Below are 22897 nucleotides of genomic sequence, written 5' to 3' on the forward strand. Positions count from 1 at the left end.
GTAAGAGCGTTTGCAACATATTCTTTCAAATACCTCATCTAGAGCAAGTCATCATCTTCTAAGATATTACACCCGAGAACAGGAGCCGAAAGAACCCAAAACGTTGAGCCTGCCTCAGTAGTCGCGTTTCCTTCGCATGATGAAAACGCTCCTCTAATACCAACTGGGTTGCGACCCGCATATGATCCCGTAGATCAAAAACCGCAAACGTCTTGGTAAAGGACCAGCGCATTGGTCACGGCTATGCACTCTTCCTTTCTATTCATTTTTGGAAATTTTGTACTTATCCAAAATGCCCCTGAAGATCTGCGAGCCACAATTTTGGGTTCCTACGGTAGGATCGTGGCGGCATTGCAGAAAGGAACATTTTTATGTCATTGCCTACGCTAAGCTCTGAGAGAGGCTGGTGTTTTCGGCTGTTTTAACCCATTTAGATATTATTCGATGCGAACACAAAGTAGTCGTTCCGTTTCGCCAATTTATTGGTCCCCAAATGTTTTGCACGAAATTAGATAGACTACATCAGAGACTATGCAGTCGCCTTCCTTGCCGAATGGGCATATTACACAGTCTGGAGTAAAACAGAGGCGTTCGTACATTCAATTTCGAATTAATTGCTTCTTGAGATTCCTTGGAGGCATTTCCACAATTTTCACTCGGTTCTCGAGACCGCACTTTCTAGATTAGTCCGTATCGCTTCACTGAAGTCGTCGATTATGAAAAACAGATAAAAATTAGTCTTATTCGAGTCATGACCACTGACGCTGACCACAATGATTCTCTTCTGGATATTAGATGTAACCCTTATGGCTGTCCTAAGCATGCTTTCAACGATAGATTTCTTACTTTTTCAGAGGTGAGCGGAAAGACAATGAACAAAAATCTTTTTATGGCTAGATTTTTGGAGAGTTTTATTTTTTCCAAATCTGAGATGGTGAGGGAATCCGCGGAAAAGGCTACAGAGGGGGTTGTAGATTGCGGCCGGTCCAACATACATCCGCTCATATCTTCCTATTCATTGTAGGAAACGGCGTTTTCAATGTCGCTTCTTACGACTATTAGGGAAAGATGAATGAAATCATACTGGGTACTGAAATCTACAATTCCATCTCTAGCTTTTTTCGCAGATTCCCTTTGTCACTCCAGATTCCCAGTATGCTACCTTTAAATTGCCGTGCTATCAATGCTTTCAATTTATAGACCACACTGCTGTTGGTCACAACGTTCACTTGACGAGAATGGAGGATACCACACAGTTGCTGGTTAAAGATCTTGCACATGGTTATCCTTTGGCTGTTGACTACAACAAGGTAGATTCTTGCTAGTCAAGTTGATTGGAAATCTGTTCAAACTAAAAAAAAAACTCACCTATTTCAGATTCCAATAGACTATCCAATCCCTCCTCCATCACCTCCACAAACCAACGGTTTCCATCTGATCTCGGAAGTCACCAACACTTTGTTAGGCCAATAGTTCACGTAATGCTGGTCACACACACCTCGGTCACTCTAGAAGAACAGTAGAGTTCTACTACGTGTCCTTGTGTATTAAACGAACCTTGGTACGGTTCAAACTAAATCTTGAACGGAACATCCCATTCTGAAGATTCTCGTTCGAGACGTAAAAAAGGGAAAAGAAGAATTAAAATAAAATAAAATGCGAAGAAATAGCATAAGTTCTGCCACTCCTTTTCTTTCAAAGAGATTTTAGGGTATCTCTAGTGCAACGCAGCTGAAGCAGCGCCAAAAGACAGGTTTCACAAAATTGACAATGTTTTGGTCTGTGCGGGCAAGTATAGAGATCGGGGTGTAGATTACGAGTAGAAACGTGGCCCAGCTCAGTTCCTCCTAGCAGTTCTAGAATAGGGCGTTGGTAACGGCTTTTTCCCTTCGACCTACGTAAAACCAAATAACACTTGTGCACGCGTTGCATCGAGCGGTCGAAAATCGGTAGTTTTCTAGGCAGGCTATTCACATAAAACCAATGAATGAGCTGAAGAGGGAACCAGAGAATGTACAAGGATAGCGCATCTGCATGTACATGAATAATTAATGAAGAAAGGAGTTGGAAAAAAAATGTTGAGAGTAACGTACGAGAGAGCAGGTGCATGAAGGCCTACATAAAGTGATTCAACGCACATAATTGTTACGGACATGAAACAGTACACCACTAACGCACCGCGATATCCCCCTCAGTGCTTTCTTGGGCAGTAATTTGACGCGCTGGAACCCATCTCTTCCTATTTTGTCTCCTTCTGATACTAGTACACCTATCCGACGCCGTCTGACCCGTCCCACTGCTTTCCGTTGCAAAATACAATACAAAATCCGTTGCACACAAACACAATTGGTGTGCCGGAGCCGGCAAGGGATGAAATGGGTTTAGATCGGTCCCATTCCATCGAGTTGCTGCCCTTCTTCAAAAGGCGCTGAAGTTGACTCCTCGGTGCAGCATTGGTGCAACTGCGCAAGAAACTGGAATCAGCGACGTTATCACCGCAGCGTCAGTAATTCCATGCGAATTTGTCAACAAGTAAATGCAACGTTGTAAACCGTTTCATGCCCGCGAAAACTGCATGGTTAGCGCTTCCCAATGAACATTTTTGCGTGTATATCCCTTGTACGCTAATCTTATCATGTTTGCCAGATTCTATCTTCAGAAATAGGATGACCATATGCAAGCAGCTGCTCCAGTAGCAGAAAGTAGTTCATGTGATTTGATTAGTGTGAAGGTGATGGTCAGTGGTTGTCATTTAATAATAGCACATCACTTTATATTGACTGCTGATAAAAAATGAGAAAAACGAGTGTTTTGCTTAATATTGTGCCGTTGAGAGAATATATGTGCAAAAACAAGTGCGAATGTACTAAATATGCTGACATTTTTACCGAATTCTATCATTGATGTTTTTATTTTGAAAAAGGGAAAAAACGCAATTGACCTAATACCATATGTACGCATAATTTCTTTGCGTGTGTATCCAAGTGTACGCTGATGATATTGAGATTTACGGCAGCTGTAGTGATGAGAATTACAACGAGATACGTTCTGTAATCCAGAACTCACCAGCTAAAGTGTTTGACTTGGCTTTCAGATGGGACCTGCCCATAATTACGACATGACTCTGAGTATGCACGTAAGTAAAGGGGATGTGGCTAAGTATGTATAAGATATTTAGGAATTTTTGTCGATGATAATCTCAATTTCTCATAACATATTAGTCATATTGAACAAAAAGCATACTCTTCACTTTTTCAGCCATTCCGGCTTGCCCACACCACTAACCCCACTATTCTCACTCATTTATACAAATCGTTCCTGCTACTTCATCTTGAATATGGTTCCCATTTTTGGACCCCTTCAAAGAAGAGGCACATAAGGATGGTGCAGGACACTATTACCCGTTTATTGTTCAAAGGAATGTCAGCAAAAAATAGTAGTCATTAACTACAATGATCGTGTCAAAAATTAGGCATCAGTAACTTGAGGAAGAGACGTATACACGCCGGCTTGGTTTTGTGTTTTCGAGTCCTCAGAAACGGAACCAAGTTAATGCCCAGCAATTTTTGGACCCTCAGAACCATTAGTGGAACAACGGGTGGTCTCAACTTACATTATGCAAAAAATTGACGTAGAAACTTTGCCCTAATGTTTAATGACTTCTTCTATAAAGTTGCAAGACGGTTAAAGCTCTTGTCTCATGATGTTTTTGGAGCCGGAGAGAGTGAAAAATTCAAGAGGATTTTGAGGAAAATTTACTTAAGTGGGTGTTTGAATATTGAGGTCTAACCGCGTTCTCTGATTCTATTGCGCATCAGATGATTCCTTACTTTCTGGAGTAGGAGGACGACATGATTGGCGTGTTTTTTGTTACGAAAGTGACCGCGCCAGCCCCCACTAACAATAAGTTTGCCGATTTTTCATACGTGTTCTGACTCAGATATGTTGTGGTGTTCGTTTTTCTTTTGGTGTACCATTCATGCATGTGAATAAACAAACAAATGAATAAATAAAGAGTGTTTGAGCAGCATTAGAGAAAACGACTTTGATTCGGTGACAGAACTTTATAGAAAGTTCTTCGGCTTTGATTTTTTATTCATCACTAAGGCTAGCGAAGCGGGGAAAACAGGGTATCCGAAGTCCGAGATTAGACGGACGCTAAGAAGGATGCAATATAATATTATGGTGTCCCTACAGAAATTGCAGTCAGCGAGATTATTTGTGCACCAAGAGTTTGCAACAGTTCCGAGCAGTTTTGACAAAAGTAAAAGACGTTGAAAACCGTCTTATGGCTGTGACTATTACTAACATAGGGTTCTACGTTAATCTACGCCTCCTTATGACTACTACTCTGTTTCTTACCTTTATGTTTGTCAGACCTTTTCCTCAAAAATTGGATATAAGCACGCAGACAGCTGCATAAATAATAACTAACGGTTTACGTAACGTGGCGTAAGACTTTTACCTTTATCAGCATGATAATAATGCTCATGCCATTTGACGTTAGCACATCATTGTATTTATATTGTCTGTGAGGGAAAAAGAGGAGAAATAGCTTTCTCTAAAACTTTGAATGTCTTTAATTTGCAGCGATGTCGTAGGAATATGGATTTGAAATCAAATTTGAATATTCTCTGAACGTAGTACTGATACTTCCACCAAGAATACTGCGAAATCATTTAACAATATCTACATTTCAAAAAAGGTAGAAAACGAACCGTTGTTGGCAACAAAAACGGATTTATTTCCGTAGCAAAAATTTGAGAGTGCTACTACTTTTAAACGCATCACCCCGCGAATCTGAGGTGGTGCAGATTTCAGGTGGAGTATTCTTATAAGGGATAGTAGATTATGAAGAGGAGGGTGATTCCGTCCATTTCTTTCTAATTCCCATAAAAACGGCCCAGAAGATTCGGCGCCGCACAAGGCTGGCGCACTTCAGTCGAACTCCCTGTAGAAAATAGTGCGCCAGAACGCCTGAAGCCGTATCTTCCGGGCCGTTTTTTGCGGCAATTAGGAAGAAATGGACAGAATCACCCTCCTCTTTATACTATCCTTTATAAGAATACTCCACCTGAAATCCGTACCACCTCAGTTTCGTGGAGTGATGCCTTTAACTTTCATTAATGGACGAAGCGGACACTAAACGAAACCTCAAAGTCGGGCATCAGAAGGACTCTCACAGTAATGGTGTGATAAGAATTCATATTTTGTATATCTCATCTCATCTTTCAAATAAAATCGTGTAATTCTTGAATTTAACGATGTAGGGAGACAAGGAACTTGTATAGCAAGTATGGTTAAGTTAGCATGAGGGTAGACAAGTTACAAAATGACGAAAAGTTCTAATTTCTCGCACTTTGGCATGCTTTGCCGCAATAAAACTTGACCACAAGTCATGGTTAGTGGTTGAGTGTTGAAAGTTGTCTCCGATGGTCTGAGAACTGCATCTGCGCCGCATAACAGTATAAAAGTGGAGCCAGCTGCATGCCAAAATTCGGTTTGAAGTTTTCATCACGATGCTGCTGAATGGGCACAGTGTACGTAATATCGCACCAGCAATAAAGTTCTCCTAAATCTCACATCTTTCGAGTTCCTCGAGCAGGCGTCCTTCGTCTCAATCACGAGCAGGAGTTGCCCAGATTCTTCTTTTTTGCAAGGAAAGTTTCTTGCCTAACAGGCACCTTCGCCACTGGTTTAGCGGTGTTCTCTCAATGACACCGCGTGGAAACCAGTAGCGCTCTGCTACTCTGCTATAATGGTTATCACTAAAGAACGTGACGTGTCCGCCCTTCTAAATTTTACTTTCCTTAGCAAATATGACACTGTCTCCATCTTCGAGCGTTTTCGTAAGGTAGAACTTTAGATGTCTTTTTTCCAGCTTTCTGAAGCGGAATACCACACGCAGCATTATCCTTCTGACATATTGTTCAGCAACACTGACCGTATTTTCTCTTGTTTGCAAAAGGATCGAAAAGGTAGAGATAGATAGAATTGTAGTGTTAAAGAGGTGGGTGTTTTTGGCTCCTTTACTACATCTTAGAAGCTTCTATGCTGGCCTATAAGTAGGGCGTAATATAGATAAAAAGGAATTACAAAAAGGAATGGCATAATAATAGTGCACTAGAAAAATTAGACAATAGTATGTTGACCAAAGGTATGCGGAGCCTCCAACACTTCCATAATACTATGTTAAAAGTTTGCTTCTAAACTATGTCACGTTTAAAATCGAGGAATTTCCATCAAGACTGTTCATACCTATGTCGTATAGAAGTGGAAAGAAGATGTCTAAATTGAAGTGACCAGCGCGCACCTCAACAACGTCGCCGTCTTGTAGTGGAGTGCAGGTGATTCTGGGTCGGACTGCGATGCACAGTGGAGGTACGACCTCTGGTAGGGTATCCTAAGCTAAGAAAAAGTTCGACACTTTCGACATTTCGAGTTCACGGAATCGAAACCCTAGCAAAGAGAAAACCACTGTCATCGTCTTTGCAAAATGTGGCAAAGTGGCTCTCTGATCAGATCCGATAGGTTGCGTGACGACCTGTGGTGAAAGCTAAGCTCGTCATGGCAGGGCCGCTTAGTATGAGGAAAAGTCTGTCTGCCACTGCAGCATACTAACTGCCTGAGTACCCTGTACAGCCCTGCCGTCTCAGACGGTATGTGATCGGTGAGGGGGATCAAATCTCAGGTTGCTCAGCACGTCTTCGACTCTGGATCAAGGCGAAACGTGCATGGAGCGCTAAGGGTTCGCGCCTACAACGTTGGAACAGTGTCCACAGACCTGCATGGTCTTCTAGAAGCTGCAGAGCGCATCGAATTTCAAGTGATTGCTCTGCAACTCTCTGAGAGCAATAGCAGAAGGAGCGAGGTTCGACAGATGAATGATGGCACGCTCGTCATTCACGGAGAGGAAACGACGCAAAGTGTAGGCAGTGTTGGTGTTGTTGTGCACCCATCTGTCGCCCATCTTGTCGATTTCCACAAGATCCTGTCATCTCGTCTGGCCATTCGTCACCTCTTCCATATACGCCAAAAACTCAGCAGCATCATCAACTGCTACTCACTAACATTAGCAACTGATGAATCCGAATTGGACGCACCTAAGAGGAATACAGGATTGGAAAATTTGGACTAGAGGACCGAAATGAAAATGGCAATCGTATCGCTGGCTTGTAGTTAGCCGTTTCTCTCTGAAAATCCTCTCTTTTCGAAAAAAAAAGATCATCCGCCGATGAACCGCCCAATGGTACGACTCTGACCACCGTCTTCTTCTTGCGAAAATACGACTTAGCCACACCATGGAAGAGAACATCTGCTATCGACAACGAAGGAGGAAAGAAATCATCTATGAGGTAGGCATACTCGAGGATTCCTTGTGCCAAGGTGACGGGTAGGTGAGGACGTGGATTACGAGCTGCTGCTCAGAGAAGTGCAAGCCTGTGCTGAACGGGCGTCGAAACCGCGCACTACAAATCGTGATTGAATTTTGAAGACCACCAAGGAAATGTTTGAAGGAAAAAGGACTTTGAGGATTCATCAGAATGAGCGTATTCGCGTTATCCCCTGGGCTCAGTTCTTGTGTTTTCCTCCTCAATCAATAGCTTCCCGCTAAACATTAGTCACTTTATGAATTGCTTGGTTCTGCTTAAGAAGTAGTGCAGAATCAAACTTTATAAATTACCTAACTAACTTTCGCCTAAGGATCACCTACATATAGCCCAATGCTTATGCTATTGTAGCGTTTATGTATGTCATGGCAAAATATTGTTAGGTTCGTAGCGCAGGTCCGTTGAAGTTGTATTTTCGGTGTTGTTGCATCTCCTGCAAATAATCACCTCTAGATACAATGTTGGCTATTTCAACCTTTTACGCTCCCCGTCCACACACACATTGTATGGGATTAGTGCGACACAACAAAGCGTCAATCCGTTTTCATTATTCATGTGATGGGGCTAGCAGACGCCAACGAGTAGGAAAAAGTGCAGGATTTTCGCCTCAGACCACGCGAGAGTTGATTTCACTACATGTTCTTCCCTTCGTTTTTTGGTAATACCGGTTTTTGGTAATTTTTATTTGTTGTCGAGCAACAAAAGAAGTGCTTTAAGTTGGTTCTCTAACTCCTTCGAAAAAACTACGGCTTTGGAATGTAGTCACGTTTCTGTCACAGCCGCTGCTACAAATGATATCATTAGGAGACATCCCAATAATTTTCTAGCAGAAATCGGATACTTTCAAGAACTGGTAAATTTATGAAGAACAGAACTTTTGACTTAATTCAAGCAAATCTTTAGACCATGTTGATGTGCAGTTTTTATCTAGCGTCAGTTTACAGCAATAATTTCAGTTCTTGACAAGTACGGTATATCACCTTACTGTAAAGGTCTGCTTATGATGAGTGTTCAACAGCTGCTGCCTCGAGCATCATGAAGGACGGGCTGTACGTAATATTCCCTTTCATTAAATGATGAGTAATCCTTTGTCATTGTCAAGACATCTATTTTATATCTTTATTACACTGAAGTTTTCTTTCTATGAGTAATTCTCGTCATTCCTAAAATGTCAAGACTCCTATTTCATAGCTTTATTGCACTGATATTTTCTTCTATGCAAGTTTCATTTGACTTTTGTTTTGTTCCTGAGAATTTTAATGAAAGAAAATCCGAATAAAAGGCTGTCGATTTTCGAGACAAATCAGACCTTCCTTTTTTCTCTAGATTCCTCCTTCACCTCCTCTCTAAGTGAAACCACTAGAGTAAAAAATCTATAATCTGAAACAGTGAGATTTTTTCCTCTGAACTTTTGCGCAGATGTGATGTAGTGGTCCAAGCTATAGACCTTTCAATCCGTTCCCTAACTCAGCCTTGTGGCTGTCTCATGTGCATAATCTTGATACTTGCGCGATGACTTAGATATCTGAACGCAACATCAAATGTGAATTTTGTGGGAGATTAGCTTCACACCGCTTACTTCCTGCCTAGCATCTGTGGTGACTTGTGAGACAGCTAACATACGTGCGGATAAAAATGTGCACGCCACTAATTCGTCACTACCGTATGCACATGAGTGCAGAGCACTCATTTTATCGTCCAGGTAAGCACATTGTGTGTCTTCATTTCGCAAACAAATAGGATCCGAAGTAAGAAGAACAGAGGGAGGAAAAAAGTAACTAGGGACTTAGACACGATGCCACGAAAGCGACTGGGGACCCTTTGGATACATGGGTGAGAGTTGGGTGAAGTCGCTACCAACTCTGTCTGTACGGATCTGCTTAATCACATCGTTTTGTTTCGTGTTCGACACCTTTTTTTCCTCTGAACTCTAAGGAACAAATCATAGAATAGAGACTTTTAGTCTTATTTCTATCGTATCACGCTACGCGCGGATACGAGCTTCGACTTTTTCCGTACCGAGTCGCATTGCTGTCTGTCCCTCAGAAGGATTTGAGGAGTTTGGAGAGCCTGAAATGCTGAGTATTCGAAGGCCATACGAATTTCTTCTTGCTGCAAACAACCGATTGTTATAGTCTCACATTTTTGGCAGATGGCAGCTGGACCATTGAGTAGAGCAAAAGAAAGTTGTAGCTGAAACTCTTTTAGATGGAAATGCATCCATCCAACCGGAAGCATCAAAATGAGAATGAAATTCTATTTTTGTTGTTTCTCTGTTTTGCTGCTGGGTGCAAAAAGACTTCTGTTTATGGCCAAATGGAGCAAAAGTTAAGCAAAAGTCGCAACTGGTGCTGAATGTGAAGGGGTAGACTTTGTGCAAGGATCTTGCATACGTTTTGGAAGTGGATAGCATCTTTCTAAGCCAATCAATATTCTTTTTACTTTTATAACAATGTCTTCATGATTAGTATTCACGCGTATGGGTACAACATCATTAGTTGCCCATGGTTATCCATAGCAAACAATAGCAGGACTAGTTATATTTTCAGGAGATGAATATCGCCTTGCTGTTGTTTGTCTACAGCTGTACGCCGCTTGCAGCAGTAAGAGCTGCATCACCGGTAAGGATGCACCATTACAACAAGGTAGATCGCTAATTGATGAGATGAAAAGTCGCTTCTGGAGTTTGAATTTTTCCTGCTCTCCTAATTGCAATTGGTAAGAAGTAGGTGATCTAGAGTAAGATCGAAACGCGGATGGGCCTCCTTTCGTTCTTTTTTCATATGTTTGCTCAATTTTATCCTAATTGTAATATCTGGCTTTGAATAGATGTGTGAACACAAAATCTACCGACTGAGATTGATACGCAATCGAGACATGGAACTCACAAAAGACAGAAAAGATTACCTGCAAATAAGACAGAATAGAATTACAGATGAGAACGCTATGCTTGCAGCGCACGATTCTTCACTTACCTTCATCTGTTTTCCTTTTGCATTGATAAGAGGTGTTTTTGAAAGATTTTTTTCCAAAACTTCCTTTGTACTACCGCTAAATTTCTTCGGTAATCCATACACCTTTAATGGTCTTGGTTTCATTTCATCCTTTAATATAGCAGACAGCGGATTGTGATGATAGCAAACAAAATTAATGAAGCCGATAGTGTATCACATATCTTAAACTAGCTTCACAACATGCTGTACCGACGTCCATACTCAGTAAATGTCCCATCAAATACCAAAGGTCTCTTATTAATCACATGGTTTCATTGCTTCCCTTCGCCGAGCTACTCGCTCTTCGCCCTTCTCACCGTGCATGTTATCAACGGTACAGCGATGTAGCGAGTAACTGCGAGCCATCACTTCAAGCGGTAGAGACGCCAAAATATTCAACAGCACCGTCTCGATGCAGGGCAGTGAAGACGGGTTAGGTTGAAAAATAGTCGAACTGCCAGTCTTAAGCAATTAATTTCGAACAGCTCACGACAACCGTTGTTTCTACACCTACCTACCTATCGCATAGCCACGATAATCCCCACAAGATATGCCAGCGCAGCATTTCTATCTTTTCTTCTTTTATCTTTTATCATTTCTATCCGAAGCATCTGAATGTTCACATCAGACATCAGATCAGGGACGATAAACTAAGACAATTAAATTTCTTGCAGTTTTTACTGCAAAGAGGTGAAGTGGTTATCAAAGTGTTGCTTTGAGTTAAAGGAGCAGATTTTGTAGAGAATAATAATTGAAGTACACCTTCTGACACTCAATGTTCATCTTTTTGCTGGTAAGTTAACGTGCACCTTTGTAATATCTGATAAGTTCATTTGTTTGAAGGTACTCGTAAGCGTCACCGGTGGTGCTCCACAGGATAAACAAGTAGGTTCGTCTTTCACACTCAACCATCAATAAACACTTGAAAAAAAAACCAAATTCAAAACATAGCTTTATGAAAGGATAAAGATTATCACAACCAATGTTGGAAGGAGTTGTCAAAAAGGACAAACATTTCTGCATTTTACAACTATCCTAGGCTTAAAACGAATAGTACAAACAAATGTATGAGAGTACATTAAAACACTTAGAGAGACACTTAGAAAGTCCAACAAATCCATCCGATACTTTTGGACACCTCGGATGCACGAGAGGCATGAGAATCAACTGCGGTAGTTCTGAAGGGCAGTAAACCAAGAGCAGAGCTAGTATGACCCTGCTCTCCTTTGCGTTCATGCATTGTTCCATATATGCGTGGATGCTAGCTTCATTGGAAGGCTTCAGACGCTTTTCCTAAGCCGTTTTCCTGTGAAAGATGGTAACATTACGTGCGCATAAGGAAATAGGAAATATTTAAATACACGGCAATGTAGGAACAAGTGTAGAAGCACTCGAATTAAAGAAGTAAAATATGCACACTACACTGACACTCGCGGTTTCCGTGCACAAACATATCTCTTCTAACAAAAATGGGTTACGTTTAACCTAGGACTTTACTTAATTAGATTTACTTTTGACCTGTGTGTAAGTGCTAAGAGGTGAGCCCTTTGGCTCTACGACATCTCTCTTAAGAAGCTTCTCTTGGGCCCCTCATGGAGTTTTTGGCTGCTACGAAAGAGAATGATCTAAAAAATGGCTGCGTGAGATGAAGCGAGAGCGAGAATCCGAACTACAGTCGCCTTCAAGAGACGAAGAATAGATATTAGTGAAGATTTCTCGTTCCACTGTTTAGTTTGTTATCTCTGTAATTTAGTCCGGCAAGTTTGCGCAAATCCACCGCTCCCCGATGACAAAATACGTTCGGCGTTCCTGACTGAACATAACAACTACAGGAGTAGTCTTGCGACTGGAAATGTATATGATGAACAGGGCACTCTACCGGGATCGACAAGCTTGTTCATGATGGTATGTTTATAGTTTAGAGTTTATGTTTATGATGTTTAGGGTTCCCTCATATAGTAAATATATTTTTAAATAGGCTCTGAGGAAGCTGTACAAAGGCGTAGGAGATGTGCCACGGTTTGTCAAATATCCCAAAATTTGCTCTGAATTCCAAATTATCAGAAAGGACGAATGTAGGCGCAATGGTACGAGATCAGCGCTACGCCTGCGTGTTCAATAGTTCGGCACCGTTTGACTAAATTCTTGATATTCACGATGTTGATAAATTCCACCATCCTTCTCTGGAATAGTGAAAACAATCACTTGATACATTGATAGCATCCAGCAAAGCACTATATAGGCCGCATATGTGCTCATCAACCTCTACTACTCTCAATTTGAAATTGTATGAGTAGCGTCTCTAAGGGGATAAATAAGCGCCAAGTTCTCTAAAACTGCTAGAGTTAGTGATGCTTGATATTCTAGTCATACAACTGCGGATTGGAACAACAGGTTTTATCGGTTACCACCGCTTGCAATTCTCAGAGCACCACGCCAGGTGTCTTACAGGGCAAATCTATAAACTATGGGATGTGAGCTGTTTGATGTTTCTTCAATGTTAACTACAAGAAATAACTTATTATACTCATATTTATATTTAGAATACGTGATAATGTTGCCGCTCCCTCTGATAAGAAAGTTGTACAAGACATTCAAAAATTGATGACTCAGTGGACAGAAACCAGCTTCGAATATAATTTCAACAAAACCACGGTTGTCTACGGGAACGAACTTGCTGCACCGTTTGCAAGAGTAGGTTTTATTCTATACTTGGAAAGAATTTATAATTGGAGTTTAATTTAATATTGGATTCTAGAACGGTATCATAGATAGAACATAAGTATCTCTTTTTATTTTTTTTTTTCTCAGGAGGTCTTTTCTTAAGTAAAAATACAAAAAGCAGTTTTTAAGCTACTATCCACTCCAAGGTAATGTAAACTCCGTGAATTGTTTCAAAGTTCTTCAGCATGTACAGGATATTATGAAGCAAGATCAAAAATACAAACACAGACCAATTTCTTGTCTATATAGTACTGTACTTTGTGTACCTTATAGAAGTGTTGAATATTACAAAAAATCTTCAAAGGTGATTTTCCTACACATAAGTTTGATTTGCATGTCGTTGCATTGTCGTTGTTGCTGGTTTTTTTCTTACCAAAATCTACATTTGTTGGTATGAAGCCGTCATTTTAGATTGTTTACCACAAATCGATCTCGCTAGGATGTACAATAACTCAATGTGCACCGAGAAAAACTGCATATGCTTGCGCATACAGTGACAGGTAAAAAATGAATGGAAAATACGAGTGGATAAATAAAAAATATTAGTTTACGTGAAAATAATCGTTTTTAAAGCTTTTATTCTACCCGTTCCTTGTTTCCTCTTGATTTTCGTCAAAAATAAAATTTTTGTCTCGATACTCAAAATGATGGAAAGTTTTGTGCGAACACATGAATTTTGAATATAATTAATTTTAAAGAAATAGATATTGTTATTTCTCTTGTTATTTTCCACTATTCAGTCCAGTTATTGGAGAACCACTCTATTCGCCTTCGAAAAAATCAACCGGTTGCACGAGTAACTCTCAGTGTAGAAAGGCCATACCTGGTTCAAATACAACGTGCGATACTAGTCTAAACCTATGCTCTACGCCCTTGTTGACATTAAATGGTGAGTTAGTTAAAACCCTATATTTCTTCTATCAGCGCTTGAGCAACACATTAAATATGGCATCTTAAAGTATTAATTGAGAATAAGCACTTACTTCTTAACCCTATATTTTAAAATGTTGCTCAAATGAATGAGTTTTACATGAAATTTTAATTTATACTAATTTACTCTTTCTTTGGTAAAACGTCTGGATTATATGATTACATCTCTACTCTGAAGAACTGATATAATTTCTATGAATAGGGACTCTCGGGGCTTTTGCGACGTGTACCAGAGAGGTGTCTTAGGCGTCCCTAGTGCACAGAAATGGTTTGCGAAATTGAAAAATGGCGATTTTAACCTCGCCGACACGCCTCACACCGGAATACCTTCTGAATTCAACGAGAGTTTTTTCACTCCATAGAGTACTTCAGTAGACCTCTCCAATCCACCAAACTCGAATCAAAGTTTCCTTTGGGTAGAGAACCTGCTTGACTCACGGCTTCGTTGTTTCTTCAATCCTTTATAAGATATCGACGTATAGACCCTACTACTCATCTCTAGTGAAAATACTGTTGAAGAATCGTTGCTTCTTCCCATGCATTCATTGCTCGATGTCCGGCGCCATTGAACCAGAAGGCAATTTTCTTTGTTTCTTTCGGTAAGCTCGTGAGGTACCCAACTGCCCAATTTTTGGGTACCTCACGAGCTCCCATAGTCCAGGTCTAGCCCGATCCCAGAGAAAACGGTGGAGAAAAGTTAGGTGATCGCGGTTCATTTTTTTGCCACTACGTGTTTGGTAACTGTCCTTCTTCGAAGTGCTTGAGGCTCTCCTCGTCGAACTTAGAAGGTCTTTCGATGCAATGCGTGTGACAAACTCTTAATCGCCGATTTTCAATTTCGCAGACCATTTCTGTGCACTAGACACACTATGACACTTCTGTACGCGTCGCTGATGTCCCAAGCGGCTGCAGCAGCTTTCCGACTTGGCTAGAAATCGCGTGAAAATGTAGTTGTCGAAAGTGCTGATCTTTGCATCTGGATATTCCATATCTAAGGCTGAAAAATAAGTAGAAAATAAATCATTCAAATTTTTTTTCAGTTTTGTAGAGCAAACGGAGCTCTTTCAAGTAATATAAACGCTTTACCTAGAAGCAAGCAAATAAGATGACCGATAACACTTAGCTGGATAGATAAGTTTGCATAGGTTTGCAGGGGGATCAACCACTGTTGTGAGCACCACAACCACGACAGCTGCGACCGCTACGACCACTACCGCTGCTCCGAGTAGCGTTGCCACCACAACCACGACAGCTGCGACTTCTACGACCACTATGGTTGCTCCGAGTGAGTACGAATTTTTTGGCCCTTCGCTGAGATCAATGAAGACATAGTTGGTAAACTGAGGAAAGAAAAGGAAAAATGTAGTCAGTCGTAACCGCATTGACTATAAGTCGTTCTTTGGGAATTTTCTGTAGTTGCACAGTTACAGTGCCAGTTGTTCGAGGCATCTGTCCTTCCTCTCCCGAAATAAATTCGTCTACGGAAGAAAACCAAAAACACGGATAAATATAATGAACGGGGTTATTTAGGAGCTCTGTTTTAGAAGAAGTACTAAACATAATAGAGAAATGAATGATACTGCATTTTATTCCAACACTCGAGACTGCACAAGTAGTCTTTCTCCGCCATATGCGAAGCATCTACACAGACATTGTAACGCGTCTTCTTTGCCCCTCTTGTTATACTCTCTCATGATACAGTGGGATATATTAGGGTGTTCCGAAAGTATCTGCCGAAAATTTCGCAGTAGCGCAGATTTTTTTTGAGATGTTCTGGAAGTTCCCGTTTTAAATATATTACATAAGGACACTACCGCCTGTATACAAATAACATATCTGGCTAACTCTTGCCTATTTCATCCTATAACGGCCGAACATTCCACCCATATTCGATACGTACTCCTTTACGAGTTCGAATCTGCTCCCTCGCTGCCGAAGCCCATCAAAACTTAAAGGCATCACCCCACGAATCTGGAGTGGTAGAGATATGGGATGTAGTATAGGTAATCGAGGTGGGAGACCCCGAAAAAGTGGGTGGCTCCGCTCATCTCGCGCTAAATCACCCCAAAAACCGGCCTCCAAAATGCCTATTCGAACGACGCGAACAAGCAACGCGCCACTGTTGCGCTCCGCCCATCTGCCTGTGACTCATCGTGGCTCTTTATGACGCCCCCATGGACAATTTGCTTTCTCTTCTCGGTTTTTTCTTATCTCTTTTGTTATTTTTGTGTTTGTATTTGCCTTTTTTTGTATTTCTTTTCTTCCTGCGTCATCGTGCATATGTTTGTGGCTGTCCTTTTTCGTTTTTTCTCACTATTTCGCTTTCTTTCTTCCTTTACCTTATGTATTATTGTCTGTCGGTTCTTATACTTACTTTTTGCCTCTTTTTTCGTCCTTGCACTTCTGTTTTTCATTGTTTCTGCCTTTCCTCCATATGTTTCTTTCCAGATATTTATGTTATTTATGTGGACTGAAAACTGTATGTGTTCATATATGTATGAATGGGAGTATGCGGATCTTGTATTCGGCAAATGCATATAACTGTCTACATGTCAGGTGTTTGATTTCATGAACGTAGGCACATTTATTTGAGAAGCAACGTCATTACAATTCTGTAACAACATCACAAATAGGAAAGAAAGATGAAGAAGATGAGCGGGATCCAAAGGAGCGAAAGGCGTTTCCACACCGAGGACATAAGGAGTGGAAGACTGAAAAAATGATACTCACTTGTCATGAAAGATAACTCTGTACGAAAACCATGATATCACAAAGGAGAAGAGATAATCATAGAGTACTTACCCTCGAAGTAGAAGAGGTGCGCGTAGTAATAAGAAAGAGAGTAGCAAATAACAGTGGGCAGAGGCGGGAGGCGAAGTGCGACTGAAAAGTAACAGGTAAAAGAAAGCAGAAAGACGAAAAAAAGGAGAAAAGAGGCAAGAGGAAGGCATAAGAACAGACAGAGAACAATAAACACAGTGAAAATACTAGAAACAATCATAAAGTGGCACTACTTACCTTCAAAACAGAATCAATCAGAAAGAATAATTGGCAGAGAGAGAGCGGCGAGAGTATCTGGAAAGAAACATATGGAGGAAAGGCAGAAACAATGAAAAACAGAAGTGCAAGGACGAAAAAAGAGGCAAAAAGTAAGTATAAGAACCGACAGACAATAATACATAAGGTAAAGGAAGAAAGAAAGCGAAATAGTGAGAAAAAACGAAAAAGGACAGCCACAAACATATGCACGATGACGCAGGAAGAAAAGAAATACAAAAAAAGGCAAATACAAACACAAAAATAACAAAAGAGATAAGAAAAAACCGAGAAGAGAAAGCAAATTGTCCATGGGGGCGTCATAAAGAGCCACGATGAGTCACAGGCAGATGGGCGGAGCGCAACAGTGGCGCGTTGCTTGTTCGCGTCGTTCGAATAGGCATTTTGGAGGCCGGTTTTTGGGGTGATTTAGCGCGAGATGAGCGGAGCCACCCACTTTTTCGGGGTCTCCCACCTCGATTACCTATACTACATCCCATATCTCTACCACTCCAGATTCGTGGGGTGATGCCTTTAAGTCAAGTATTTAGCATTGAAGCCCTTTCTGAGCGGTCTGTGCGCGCCTGGTTGCAGCGCTTAAAAGCCGGAAACAGGAAACTCGAAGATCAGCCTCGCTCTGGTTGACCGACTGCAATATCGTTCGACGAACTGAAGAATCTGGTGGAGCAACATCCATATGAAGGTGTGCGGTATTTTGCTGCCAGTCTTGGCTGTTCGCTGTCTACCGCGAGCAATGGACTGCAATTTCTCCGAATGGTGAAAAAGCTCGGTCAGTGCTCCCTCATGCATTGAGCAACGGCAAGCGCCACAGACGCCTAGACGTCTGCACTCAGCTGCTCTCCAGAAGCTGCAGATTCGACTGGCTGGACACCATTGTCACTGGAGATGAAAAATGGGTCATCTACGTCAACCACACTCACAAACGTGCGTGGTGCGCTGGCGATGAAATGCCGGATCCTTTCGTGAAAGATGAAATCCATGAGAAGAAGGTCGTGCCGAGCGTGTGGTGGGGAGTTCATGGAATCTACCGTTTCGAACTGCTGCCGGACAACACGACAGTTACTGCCGAGGTCTACTGCGCTCAACTGCAAAGACTGGCCGACAAGATCCGCAGGGAGCACACGAAGCTCGAGAACGTTCGCCTGCTGCAGGATAACGCGTGCCCTCACATCGCGAAGAAGACCTCCTAGAAATTCCTGAGATGGGAAGCTCAGCTGCACCCATCGTACAGCCCAGATAGATATGTTCTGCGTATGGCACTGAAGACAGGACAGGATCATATGTTCTCGTTCCTAAAAAAAAGCGTGTATAAAAAACAACGTTGTGAACGCTTTGTGCCGAAAGCATTTGGAGGAGAACAGTGGGTGAGTCAAAGTCCATTTGTGATTGTATCCGCTCTAGTGCTAAATCTAGACTGCAGGAGAAGTTCAGGTGATTGCTGAACCATCGGCAACAGTAGAAGGTTAGCGATCCTCTTAGCACTACCACTGCGCGTTAAGATCACAGCGGCACCAATGCTATCAACAGAAGCGTACAAGATTCGTGTACCCCTGATTGGAGATGCACTCACCTCAGCTGATTCGCCTTCCGTTTTGCACCTCGGTCCCAATTTCGCGCCTATTCTAGCAATAAGTCCAGAGTTATCACGAAAGTTTGTAGGCAGCCTCCAGCTGGTTTATGACAGTTAGCGACTGAGAGCAAAAGAAGAAGAGGGAAGGCAGGAAAACGGAATCGTTGACCATGGATAATTACCCTCCACACCTTTTTTTACGCACAACGTATAAACTACTAGACTCTGACCACACTGTAGAAAACAGAGTCAGAGTTGTCACAACATTAGTACACTCCGTTTTGGCGCGGTTTTCGAAAAAAAAAACATGTTGATTTCGACCTCTCTGTTCCATAACGCCGAGACCTATGTGAGATCTGAGATCTCCGCAATCTTTGTACAGCCGGATTGATCAACGTCATCGTTGGTTGTTTTTCTAGTCGTTTCTCCGTGATTCGACCTATGCAACTGACTCTTCTCTTTTTTGTCGCATTAGGTGATTAGCCAGTATTTGAAGTTATTTCGTAGGTTTAAGAATAAAAATAGAGTAGAATAAAAACGGAAATATTTCAATACCAATATCTCAACAACAATAAGCAAATTTGGTTCTTCTTGTACTACTTGGTGTTTCTTCGCTTCTGTCAGCACCGAATCCTGGGGGTCGCGCCCCACACCATGCTTGCTCCGACTGTGGAGGCTAATGTTATATTTATTAGAATCGAAATGCCAGTAGCTATTACTTCCCTCTCTCTTAAAGGCATCACTCCACGAATCTGAGGTGGTACGGATTTTAGGTGGAGTATTCGTATACGGGATCGTAGATTAAGGAGATAGGGGTGATTTCGTCCATTTCTTCCTAATTGCGGTAAAAAAACGGCCCGGAAGATACGGCTTCAGTGGTTCTGGCGCACTATTTTCTACAAGGAGTTCGACTGGAGCGCGCCAGCCTTGTGCACGCGCCGCATCTTCCGGACCGTTTTTTTTACCGCAATTAATGTGAAATGCTTTTGTTAGCGCTGTTCCGAAAATTTCCAACTATGCATTGAAAAGCGCCATGTTATTTTCAAAAACTGTGGTCAAAAACGGATCTAATGAGAGCCGTCGATTTAGTCCTGTTCCGCCGAATTTTTGGACTCTTTTCTCGTACTAAAATTTTAAGCAGTAGTCCAGGGCTTCCTCCATAAAAACTCATTAAAGCATTTCTCTGAGTCCTGTTATCACGAAATCATTTGCGATCTCCCAAAACTAACAATGTGCACTGAATCTGTGCTTCTTTGGCCAACCTTCTTGTAGGGCGAACCTTCCCCTCTTAAAAACTACTTGAAACATTTCTCTTGATCCTCCTATCGCAGAGCTATTCACCATCTTCCAGATCTAAAAATGTGCACAGAATCTAATGCTTTTTGGTTATTAAATTCACTTTCAAACTGCTTAGAACTACTTACAATTGGATTCTTCATTCTTTAGGGTCGGTTTCACGTTCCTATCTCTTTCGCAAAAGGTTGGGTCAACGAAGTGTTGAACCTGCGGTCCCATTGTCACAATGTCAACACATTGTACATCTTCAAAACAAAATGCTGATGCTTCCATGTTACTGTCCTACGCCTAGAACGTAATATAATATTCTGTAATGCATGTAATTACTTATTATTATTTGATGCCACATTTTGTAGTGTATGTTATGTTATATAATGTTTGTAATGCACCATGGGATATCATACAATATTTTGTCCCGGTTATCACGCTTGTCTTCGATCATCCCTTCCCACGCGCACACGCCCCTTCCCTTGCTACCTCCCTTTTTACGACCCCGAGATCAAGTGAGAACGTCACTCAGTCATTAGACCTACCGTTAACTGAAATCAAATTGTTTGATTCGCCGAGATCCTTAACTGGGGACATTTTGTAATCCTCTACAAATCTCCGCTCTTTCTTCGCATAACTATAATTTCGTAGACTTTGACAGCTGACTCTGGACCGTGAATATTGCTCAAAATCTTATTCCAATCATATTTTCAAGGTGAGAACACGGTGTGCTCAGGAAATCAAGTGATAACCGATTCTGTAAGAAATACATTCCTAACACAATTCAATCAGATAAGGTATTTCTGGTTGTTGAAGTTTTTGCCTTAGTAGCTGTGCATTAACGATAAATCCAATAGATCACAAGTCGCTCGAGGTCTTTTCGTCACTAGTTCAGGAGTGTATGCTCGTCAGGCATCGAAAATGATAAGGCTTGTGAGTAAAACAGTGAGATTTCTAAACGCTTTGTAGAACAAACATTATTTCCCATATTCTAGACATATAGTTGTGAAGCAGAAACCAGTGCGAACAACTGGGCTATACAGTGCCAAGACAGGGACTCGGGGACAGCTACTTATGCTGAAACCAGATATATCTTTCAGGACACTACTGCTGCATATGACCCTGTCGCAAGAACGGTAGACAACATTAGTCACATAGACAAACGCTGCCTCTTTTTTATGTCCTGTTTTTTCAGGCTGTTAACAATTGGACGAATGAAGCAAATACTGGAAGGCTGCCTCCACAGGGCACGAACCCACAGTATATTTACCAGACTAGTCTTGGAATACCAAACTTTGCAAAAGTAAATTTGGAGCTCTCCTTTTTACTCAGAATAGAAGAAAAAATAATTTGGAACGAAGAAAGTCAATGCTGTGAATTAAGATGGTTTGGGACTCTGAGAGACAAGTTGGCTGCTCGATAGCAAGATGTCCTCCATTTGTGAACGTAGTTTGCCACTTTACTCCAAGGTGCGTTAAACTCTAGGCGGAAATTAAATTTGACACGTGAAGAGTATGTTTCAGAGGAGGTATTGCTGGCTCTCAAATGTACAAGCCAGGGCCTTCCTGCAACCGCTGCGTCAATATCAGATTGCCGACCTGTATGGAAGGACTTTGCAGCCCATGAGCGCGCTGAAAGAAACACTGTTGACATTCCTCTTACTCGTCTACAGTATAAATGAACTATTTGCAGTAAGGCTAGTGTATCACAGTATTAAGGCGTGGGCGGTTTCACAAATCATCTAAATAATAGCTAAGACTGAGAAGAATTCCATACAGCGGACCGCAATGTACACAATATTATAAATTACAATTGAAGCAAACTTTTTGCTTATAATCCCAATTTCTTTACACATTCTGCCCATTCTTCTTGCTTCTCAAGAAGTGTGAAAATCATGCGTTTTGTTTACTGCACGGTATTCTTTTATGTTCTCACAGGTGAGAAGCATTCTGATATAGCACATAGCACTACCAGCTAATATATTTGTAGAAATATTGGTATTGGTAGAAAATCAAAGAATGTTCTACAATAGGTAGTATACTATGCCGGTCTAACTGATTTCATACTGATTTTCGGAACAGGATCGGATCTAACGAAGTCCAAGGCCAAGATGTTCCGTTGTGTCTGCACGATAGTTTCAACGGTTTGTAATCCTCTTAGAGCCAATCAAGCTTTTCATTAATCTGGAATCGGCAAATTGGTCCGAAACATATCTCGAAGGGTGGAAACTTTAGGTTGATACATCGACTCGCCCCTGCAAGTCATTATCTAATATAGACATAATAATATAGACGTTTAAAAACCGCAAACGGTTCTGAATTGAAGTAAACCCAAGTGGATTGCTTAACGCCAGACACGTTGGCACGAGGGCGGTCTCATGTTAGTTCACTTCATGTTAGTTAATTGCTAAGGAAAGTCATGATTGGAAACAGGAATATTTGTTTATTTATTTATTCGTTCACATACACGAACGGTGCACCAAAAAGAGAAAAAAACGAAAACACATTTGCCTAAGTCAGAACATCTATGAAGAAATCGGCAAGCATATTGTCAGTGGCGCCTGGCGCAGTAAATTTCGTGGCGGATAATACGTTAAGCATGTCGCTCTCCTACTTCAAAAAGTAAATGATCCTCTCATGACATCTACTAATCCAGTCCACGACGCTCAGCATCGGTTTATTCATCTACATATCAGGATTTGACCATCAACTTCCCCCAATGGGGTAGGAGCTGATTTGACGATGAAAATTGAACAATAGAGATCACCAACTTTCGGGATTCTCAAACGAGTAACCACACCAATCAAGACAAGACCAAACCAGGTAGAAAATGCAGAAGTCAAAAAAGAGGTTGTTCAGAGATAGAGGAGTTTGAGAGAGGAGGTAACATGACGGAACAAATTTAAAAAAGTTTAATTGCAGGATATAAGTATCTTTATTAGTGAATGA

At 41.4% G+C, this 22897-nt stretch overlaps 4 protein-coding genes across 7 annotated transcripts; 3 read left to right on the forward strand and 1 right to left on the reverse strand.

Moving 5' to 3' along the window:
* Nucleotides 1–1068: 1068 nt before the first annotated feature.
* On the forward strand, nt 1069–1473 carry RB195_007059 (uncharacterized protein; the record flags this gene model as incomplete). The annotated part of the gene is made up of 3 exons (XM_064180482.1): nt 1069–1087; nt 1201–1310; nt 1378–1473. The coding sequence occupies 3 exons, from the start codon at nt 1069–1071 to the stop codon at nt 1471–1473; spliced, it is 225 nt and encodes a 74-aa protein (XP_064037349.1).
* Nucleotides 1474–3094: 1621 nt separating this feature from the next.
* Nucleotides 3095–7138, forward strand: RB195_007060 (uncharacterized protein; the record flags this gene model as incomplete). Of its 2 annotated transcripts, XM_064180484.1 has the most annotated exons (2): nt 3095–3136; nt 6692–7138. In XM_064180484.1, 2 exons carry the CDS (start codon nt 3095–3097, stop codon nt 7136–7138), a joined length of 489 nt encoding a protein of 162 aa, XP_064037350.1. The 2 variants fall into 2 exon arrangements, with proteins under 2 accessions (XP_064037350.1, XP_064037351.1); XM_064180483.1 differs by lacking the exon at nt 3095–3136 and having other exon boundaries at nt 6881–7138.
* A 2805-nt stretch (nt 7139–9943) lies between these two features.
* Nucleotides 9944–21575, forward strand: RB195_007061 (uncharacterized protein; the record flags this gene model as incomplete). Of its 3 annotated transcripts, XM_064180488.1 has the most annotated exons (14): nt 9944–10012; nt 11228–11273; nt 12138–12289; nt 12752–12858; nt 12928–13078; nt 13520–13608; nt 13849–13997; nt 15192–15323; nt 20665–20746; nt 20807–20882; nt 20945–21085; nt 21145–21252; nt 21333–21418; nt 21473–21575. In XM_064180488.1, the coding sequence occupies 14 exons, from the start codon at nt 9944–9946 to the stop codon at nt 21573–21575; spliced, it is 1491 nt and encodes a 496-aa protein (XP_064037352.1). The 3 variants fall into 3 exon arrangements, with proteins under 3 accessions (XP_064037352.1, XP_064037353.1, XP_064037355.1); XM_064180486.1 differs by lacking the exons at nt 20665–20746; nt 20807–20882; nt 20945–21085; ... (1 more) ...; nt 21333–21418; nt 21473–21575 and adding an exon at nt 15469–15545; XM_064180487.1 differs by lacking the exons at nt 9944–10012; nt 11228–11273; nt 12138–12289; ... (3 more) ...; nt 13849–13997; nt 15192–15323 and adding an exon at nt 19107–19140.
* RB195_007062 (uncharacterized protein) lies at nt 17911–18375 on the reverse strand (the record flags this gene model as incomplete). Its single annotated transcript, XM_064180489.1, has 1 exon — nt 17911–18375. The coding sequence occupies one exon, from the start codon at nt 18373–18375 to the stop codon at nt 17911–17913; it is 465 nt and encodes a 154-aa protein (XP_064037354.1).
* Nucleotides 21576–22897: the final 1322 nt, after the last annotated feature.

This window comes from Necator americanus, chromosome I, assembly GCF_031761385.1.
Source record: "Necator americanus strain Aroian chromosome I, whole genome shotgun sequence".
Classification (NCBI taxonomy): domain Eukaryota; kingdom Metazoa; phylum Nematoda; class Chromadorea; order Rhabditida; family Ancylostomatidae; genus Necator; species Necator americanus.